Source organism: Tupaia chinensis, unplaced genomic scaffold, assembly GCF_000334495.1.
Source record: "Tupaia chinensis unplaced genomic scaffold, TupChi_1.0 Scaffold000362_1, whole genome shotgun sequence".
NCBI lineage: Eukaryota > Metazoa > Chordata > Mammalia > Scandentia > Tupaiidae > Tupaia > Tupaia belangeri.
Window position 1 is genome coordinate 8804941 of NW_006159859.1, and position 8632 is coordinate 8813572.

At 38.0% G+C, this 8632-nt stretch overlaps 1 protein-coding gene across 1 annotated transcript in view; it reads left to right on the forward strand.

Moving 5' to 3' along the window:
- Positions 1 to 8632, forward strand: part of PLK4 (polo like kinase 4) — a 20654-nt gene that overhangs the window by 609 nt on the left and 11413 nt on the right. The window contains exons 2-6 of the mRNA XM_006153143.3: positions 346 to 441; positions 1900 to 1995; positions 2077 to 2191; positions 4934 to 5960; positions 6678 to 6778. Of these exons, the coding sequence (XP_006153205.1) occupies positions 346 to 441; positions 1900 to 1995; positions 2077 to 2191; positions 4934 to 5960; positions 6678 to 6778 (1435 nt within the window). The remainder of the gene's footprint in view (positions 1 to 345; positions 442 to 1899; positions 1996 to 2076; positions 2192 to 4933; positions 5961 to 6677; positions 6779 to 8632) is intronic.

Sequence of the window (8632 nt, forward strand, 5' to 3'; positions counted from 1 at the left end):
TGCTCGGCAGGGCCCGCGCCGGACCCCTGCCCCGGCCTGCGGCTCCCTCAGGTTGGCTGTGGGTAGGAAGACGCTGAGACTGCACTGAGCTGAGGAACCGGGTTATTAGGGTGCTCCATCTCCTGCTCAACCTGGACGCTCTGGGGGTCCCGCGAGGGATCAGCATGCCTCACACCGCAGACACTTGCTGTATCGAGGTGTGATACAATGAAACCTGCTTGAATTTTAGCAAAATCCCTTTTCCATCCCTTTTATCTTCCTTTTCCAGCTCCTTCTTGCCTTTTTACCTGTGAACTCCTGTGAGTCTTGTCATCAATAATAAAATCTTTCATTTTCACTTTTAAGGATTTTAAAGTTGGAAATCTGCTTGGTAAAGGATCGTTTGCTGGTGTCTACAGAGCGGAGTCCATTCACTCTGGTTTGGAAGTTGCAATCAAAATGGTAAGAACATACTAAGCAAGTTATCTCTTGTACTTTGCAAGGAACTACAGCGAAGTATTTGAGATGTCAGAAACTCTTACTCACCTGCCTTTGTTTGGTTAAGGTGTAAAGAACATACTGCATAGGTAGAAGACTGCAGTGTCAAATCCGGCAACTGAGTTTAAGCTCAATTTAGGAAAACCTTGACCTTGCTTTAAATAGGCATTTTATCTTCATTCATGCAAAGGCCTGATGTATGTTGTAATTATGCATACATGGAATAGTGGATAAAAATCCAATAACAAATAATTGGTTTATAAGAAGAATGCACTTGTGTATAGTTCTGTATTACACTGTGACAAGTAAACCAGAATACTCTTCTTTTTTATTTAGTTGATTTATCTTATTTCTTCCATGAAAGAGAGGCAGAAAGATAATCACCAGCAGGGTCCTCTCACTGGCATCTCCCTCCAGTCTCAGACTGTCCAGATCACAGGCACTGCCACAGTGTGTTCAGAGAGGTCTTAGAAGGGGAACCCAGAAACTTGCCCATGTGGGTCCAGTTGCATTACTGCTTAGATACTTCCTGGCCCACAAAATACTATTATTTTTAGAAGTCAGTCTAATAGAACATAAGCAAAACTTGAGAGTCATTTACCTGTAACAGTGGAAAAAGGGAGAGAAAGATTGTTTATATGGCTAAATTTGGGTTCTCTTTTCTTATAGATAAGTAATTTTGCTAGTTTGTTATTAAATTGAGAAAGTATTAGAAAGCACTCAGCAAACATACATTTATCTGTATTTATTTATTTATATAGGGAGATATTTGCTATAGGGCACATATACTCACTAGGAAGACAGAAACAGCGAGACAAATAGTGAGAAATCATGCCCCCAGGGGCGATGGCCATATAGCAATGCCTTCTCCTTCATTCTCTTCTTGGGATTTTGGGCATGCATGTGCCCAGGTATAACTTTCAAGCCCCGCAATCCAGGATTCAAACCTTGGTCAGCCCCATGGGATGCCAATGCTTTAATCACTATGCCACCTGCCGGCCCCAGGCAAAGTTTTGTTAGAGGTCTCAGCCAAGGGGCTAGCAGGTGGCATGAAGGTTAAAGGCGCTGGACTTCCAACATGGCCAACCATTATTCAAACTTATACCTGATGGCTTGCTTTCTCTTTCCCTCTCTCTCCTTCTCTGTCTTTCTCTGATCAAACTAGCAGATAATAATAATAATAATAAATAAACAAAGAAACAAATAAATGATTCTTTTAAAAAAAAAAACAAAAAGGTCTCTCTGCCAAGCACTCAGACAGGTACATGGGAAAATAGGCAATAGACTAAGTTGACTTCAAGATGTAGATAAGAGGATTTCAGACTATTTTAAATGGTAGTATACTTTCTTTTCCAAATTGGCTTACAACTTCACATTTAGAAATTTATCATCAATATTTAAACTCTCCTTTCTTATTTTTAGATAGATAAGAAAGCTATGTACAAAGCTGGAATGGTACAGAGAGTCCAAAATGAGGTGAAAATACACTGCCAATTGAAACATCCTTCTATCTTGGAGGTAAGATATAGATTTTATAGAAGTGCCTGGGAAGACTCAATTGTTATATGTGATAATTTATTAAGCCCTTTTACATTTCAGCTTTATAACTATTTTGAAGATAACAATTATGTTTACCTGGTATTGGAAATGTGCCATAATGGAGAAATGAACAGGTTTCTAAAGAACAGGATGAAACCCTTCACGGAAAATGAAGGTACATAAGTTGCTGCTGCTTTTTAATTTTCTTCAGTAGGTACAAATTTTGGTTTTTCAAGTATGGTTTTGAAGAATATGCTATTTGTCATATTTACTAAAACTTTTATTTATTACTATTGTTGCTTTAGTCGAAAAAAGAAAATTCTCCTTCCCCTTAAAATAGCTGTTAATTTTTTTTAGAATTATTTATTTAATTTTATTCATCATTGTTATTATTTCTTAATTTGCTACAGGGCACATATGCTCACCAGAGAGCGACAGAGAGATAGAAAATGAGAAAGCAAGCCTCCAGGTACAGGGCTTGAACCATGGTTGGCCATGTGGTAGTCCACACCCCAACCACCTGCCACCTTCCGACCCCAAGCTGTTAATTTTTATAAACAGTTCAAGCATTATATTACACCTGGAGCCAGCAGGTGGTATGGAGATTAAAGATCCCACATGGCTCACTGCACTGTTTGAGTCCTGGACCCAGGGCAAGTTGGGCATGAGTGTGTGTCTCTTCCTGAGGGGAGATTGGAGGAGAAGGGATCATGGTGTGGCCATACTACCTGGGGAGTAATTTCTCACTTCCTTTCTCCCTCTCTCTTTCTGTCTCGTTCTCTCTCAGTCTCTCTGGCAAATACATGTACCTTATAACAAAAAGTAAAGTAAAAAGAAAACAGAGAGAGAGAAAGTCGTTGTCCTTTTTTCCCCCAAACCACATTTTATAAGGTGCTGGACTTCCACATGGCCGATCATGGTTTGAGACCCAGATCTGGTGGCTTGCTTTCTCAATTTCCCTCTCTCTTTCTCTCTCTCTTGCTCTGTCCCTCTCTAGTCAAATTGAAAATAAATTAATTAATTTAAAAAAAATCAGTGACAATGTATAATATGTACCCTGTCATATCTAGAAAGCTTTTTAGAATGTCATTAGAATTGATGACTATGAAATTTTAAATACAGATCAACTAACTATTGAAATAGTTTACTATAGAAAGTGTGAAATATCAGTAGAGAGCATACTATAATGAATCTCCATGAATTTATCACTTAACTTCCACAACTGTTGACTCATGGTCAGATTGTTTTATCTGTATCATTCTTATTCTCCTGATTCACCAGAGTACTTAGTATTTTAATTTGCTATAGGGCGTGTGTGCTGACTGGAGAGATACAAAGCTCCCACCCAGGAGGGATGGCCATGTCGCAGTCCCTTCTCTCTCGTTCTCTCAGGATCTTGGGCATACATTAACCTGGTGTGTTTTTCAAGCCTCTGGGCCTAGAACTCAAACTATGCTGGTGGCCATGTAGGATCCAGCCACCTTAACTACTACGCCAACTGCTAGCCTATGTTGAAACAAATTACAGACATTTTCTTATATAAATAATTTAGTATATATCTTTATTTTTTTAAAGATTTATTTATTTTAAATTTCATTTATTATCCTTATTCTTCTATTTTGACCAGAGAGAGACACACGGAAAGAAAGGGAGAGTGAAAAAAGCAAACCACCAGGTCCAGGATTTAAACCGTTGTCAACCACGTGGGAGTCCAGCACCTCAACTACCCCACTACCTGCCAGCCCCTAGTACATATCTTTTTTATTCTTTTTTTTAAAGATTTATTTTATTTACCTTTATTTGTTTATTTACTTATTTTAATTTGACCAAAGAGGGAGAGAGCGAGAGAAAGAAAGCGAGAAAGTAAGCCCCCAGGTCCAGGACTCAGACTGCCGTATGCCATGTGGAAGTCCAGTGCTCTTAACCACCACACCAACTGCTAGCCCCCGCCCCCAGTATATATCTTTTTTTTTTTTTTTTTTTTGGAGAGATTTTTGCTACAGGGTGCGTGCGCTCACCAGAAAGACAGAGACAGAAAGTAAGAAATCCCCCCCCCGGGGGGGGGATGGCCACACCACAATTTCTTCTCCTCCATTCTCCTCTCAGGATCTTGGGCACACACATACACGCACCCAGCGTGAGTTTAAGCCACCGGTCCCGGGACTCCAACCATGGTCGACTACATGGGAGTCTAGCAACACAGCCATTACACTAACTGCTGGTCTCCCCAGTATATATCTTTATAAGATATGGATTTAAAAAATATAACCATGAAGTCATTATCACACCTAATAATTCCTCACTGTCAAATATATAGTGAATTTCAAATTGTTCCAGTGTCTCAAAAATAATTTTTTACAGTTCAAATCAGAGTAAGAATCTGGGTCAGCAAGTGGCATGGATGTTAAAGCAGCTGGATCCCACTTGGCCGACTGCTGTATGCGTCCCAGAACTGTTGACTTAAGAAACACACCAGGAACTTCTGTGTGGTTGTCCAAAATCCCGAGTGTAGAATAGAGGAGAAGGGATTATAGTATAGCCACCATGAGAGTGCTTTCTCACTTTCCCTTTCCCTTTCCCTTTCTCTCTCTCTCTCTCTCTCACACATACATGTGCTCAGAATGTTTTTCCCCTCCGGTGAGCATATGTGCCCTGTAGCAAAAGAAAAAAAAAAGGAGTTAGGAAAATATTCCTAAAACTTAACCACCACACCACCTACTGGTCCTATGCCTAGTTTTATTAAAGAGAAGCAGGTAATATTTTATCATCAGAATGGTATTTTAGTTGATAAACATAAGCTGGAAGCCAGTGTTCTAATATAATACTTTGGCATATGTACCTGGGTTGCATAATATATTCTATATTTTTAAATTTTTGAGATTTTTTAAATCCTACATTCTTTTTTGTATCCTAATAGCTCGACACTTCATGCACCAGATCATCACAGGAATGTTGTATCTTCATTCTCATGGTATATTACACCGGGACCTCACACTGTCTAACCTCTTACTTACTCGTAATATGAACATCAAGATTGCAGATTTTGGGCTGGCAACTCAATTGAAAATGCCACATGAAAAGCACTATACATTATGTGGAACTCCTAATTACATTTCACCAGAAATTGCAACTCGAAGTGCACATGGACTTGAATCTGATATTTGGTCCTTGGGTTGCATGTTTTACACATTACTTATCGGGAGACCACCATTTGACACTGACACCGTCAAGAATACATTAAATAAAGTAGTATTGGCAGATTATGAAATGCCAGCTTTTTTGTCTAAAGAGGCCAAGGACCTTATTCACCAGTTACTTCGCAGAAATCCAGCAGATCGTTTAAGTTTGTCTTCAGTATTGGACCATCCTTTTATGTCCCGAAATTCTTCAGCAAAAAATAAAGATTTAGGAACTGTGGAAGACTCTATTGATAGTGGACATGCCACGATTTCTACTGCAATTACAGCTTCTTCTAGTACCAGTATAAGTGGTAGTTTGTATGACAGAAGAAGACTTTTGATCGGTCAACCACTCCCAAATAAAATTACTATGTTTCCAAAGAATAAAAATTTTAGTGACTTTTCTTCTTCTGGAGATGGAAGCAATTTTTATACTCATTGGGGAAATCAAGAACAAGAAAATAATAATAGTGGACGGGGAAGAGTATTCCAGGATGCAGAAGAAAGACCACATTCTCGATATCTTCGTAGAGCCCATTCCTCTGACCGATCTGGCACTTCTAACTGTCAACCTCGAGCAAAAACACATGCAATGGAACGATGTCACTCAGCAGAAATGCTTTCAAAGCCCACAAGATCAGAAGGAGATGAAAATGATGAGAGATACTCACCCACGAATAGCAATGTCAATATATTTCAAGTCTTTAAAGAAAAGACATCTAATAATTCCAGATCTTTTGAAAGACCTGCGAATGATCAAGCATTGTAAGAATAATTCTATCAAATGCATTTCATTTTTCAGTAAACATTGTACTAGCATAAATATGTAGCTGTATTGAAGTAAGGGTGATTAGTAGGGCAATGATGTTTTGTTTTTTTAAATATCAGGTGTGCCTGAGGTACTTCTCAATTATGATTTCATTTCCTAAGAATAATGATTTTGAATTGTAGTTAAAAAATCTCCTTAAAAATAATTGTATGTGTTCACAGATACGATTATACCATGTGTTTAATAGTTGGGAAGGTCTAGTTTAATTTTTAATTTTATATGGAGCAGATCTCCAGTACAAAATGCATATATTAAATATGTCTAATCCCTAATGTATTTTAATTGTAACTATATACACATGAGAGATAGAGGAATAGAAACTGAATGATGAGGAATCATATTATTGACTACTGATATGAAAAATGATTTTTCAGTCAGTATCAGGTTTTTGTTTTAGTTTTCTGGTTTTTCTGTTTTCAGTATCAGAGGGGAGTAGCCCTATAGAAACATTGCCATGGTGCTCCAGGCATTTTGGCCTGGGAGTTTTGCTTTATAGAGACGATTTAGTTATGCAAATAATGTTTTCTATATTCATTCTAAATATTCTGGATACTCAAATCAGAAAAAAATCTTCCTTTGCTAATATTTTTATCTGAAAAAGTTACCTGATAATTTTTACTAGTTTATGAGTTTTTTGCAATTTGTTCGTCTAGCTCCAATCATCTTTGTCCAGGAAAAACTCCTTTCCCGTTTCCGGACCAGACACCTCAGACTGAAATGATACAACAGTGGTTTGGAAATCTACAAATAAATGGTGAGTTTTAAATGGAATATTTAATAAAAAATTAATGACTTGGCAATTTCTTATTTGAGTTTTTCTATGAAAATAAAGCATTTTATATAAATTTTTATAAAGCTACGCTACAGTACAATAATAATATATTTTGAACATTTACTGTAAGTTTGCCACTATAATGCTTAACATATATGATTATTTTATTCCCTTAATGATTAACATATGTCATTAACTTATTGCATTCTCTCAAAAACATGTGGAAGATATTACTATTCCTGTCCTACAGATTAGTCAAGTGTGGTACACAGAGCTTAACTTGCCCATGTTATAGACCAGTAAGTAGGAGGGGCCGGATTCCAACCCAATCATGCTGGCCCTTCTGCTCTTGCATCCTCTGTGTTATGAATACCTATCAGTGCCTATAAAATAATCAAAAAATGGTTGACTTTATTTTTAAGTAGAAGCTACTATGGACAGAGTAGCTATCAATGGGCCCTCACACTAAAATACACAGCTACAAAACTTAAATATTTTTAAGAAGCTGTGATCAAAGTCATTTTATTTATAGAGAATTGAAGGTTAAGCGTTTCCTCATTAGTGAGCATGACAGGTTCACAGAAGGTCTGTTGGAAAATAATGATTGAAAAAGAAACATATGGAGGGGAGGAGATAACTTTTTAGTATTGTATTACCTCACAGACAAAGAGTACATACAATGGCTGTAATTTAAGCAGAGAGTTGTTATATCTCCTGAAAAGTATTTTGTTTTTAAGCATATATTATTTTCAGAAGCCCCAAAGAAATTAATCTTTTTTTTTTTTTGGAGAGGTTTTTGCTATAGGGCACTTTCACTCGCCAGCCAGACAGAGAAAGACAGAGAGATAGAAAGCGAGAAATCACCCCCCAGAGGGGATGGCCACGCTGCAATCCCTTCTCCTCCATTCTCCTCTCGGGATCTTGGGCACTCACGCACACGCGCCGGGTGTGAGTTTAAACCACCGTGTCGGGGACTCAAACCACAGTCGACTACATGGGAGTTCAGCAATATAGCCATTATGCTAACTGCTGGTCCCAGGAAATGAATCTTCTCATGTCTAATTGTTGGAGATGATAATTCAGGTTCCATTTTTAAACTATAAAGCTACTATGTACTTAATTTTGCATTACTATTGTATTTACAGGTATTTTGCTTATTAATATGGACTTGTCTGAAATGGAGAAATAATCTTGTTTATAATCTAATAATGCTGCCCCAGTTTAAAATTATTTGATAAAATATTTTGCATCATAATGGAGTAGTAATAAAAATCATTTGAAAGTCTTAAGAAAAAATACTTATAATATGGGGCCAGCAGATGGTGTAGCAGTTATGTCACTGGACTCTTACATGGCTGACCTGATTCACGTCCCGGACCCAGTGGCTTGAAACTCAGGCTGGGTGCATGTGGATGCGTGCCCAAGGTTCCTGGAGAAGGGACTGTGGCTTGGTCATCCCCCAGGGAAGGGATTTCTCACTTTCTCTCTCACTGTCTCTGTCTGGTGAGTGCACGTGCTCTAAGACAAAAACCTCTACAAAAAATATATATATATATTATTTATTTATAATACAGTTTTTTAGAGTTTACCATTGAAAGAATAGCCTTTTAGAATTTTTTATGTAATCATTTGAGGCCTTTAAAAAATAATGTTTCCATGTGAACCCTTTAAAAACATATAAAAATAAGGGACCAGCAGTTAGCATAATGGCTGTGTCGCTGGACTCCCATGTAGTCGACTGCAGTTTGAGTCCCGAACTCGGTGGCTTAAAACTCACACCAGCGCGAGTGCGTGCGTGTCCAAGATCCCAAGAGGAGAATGGAGGAGGAGGGATTG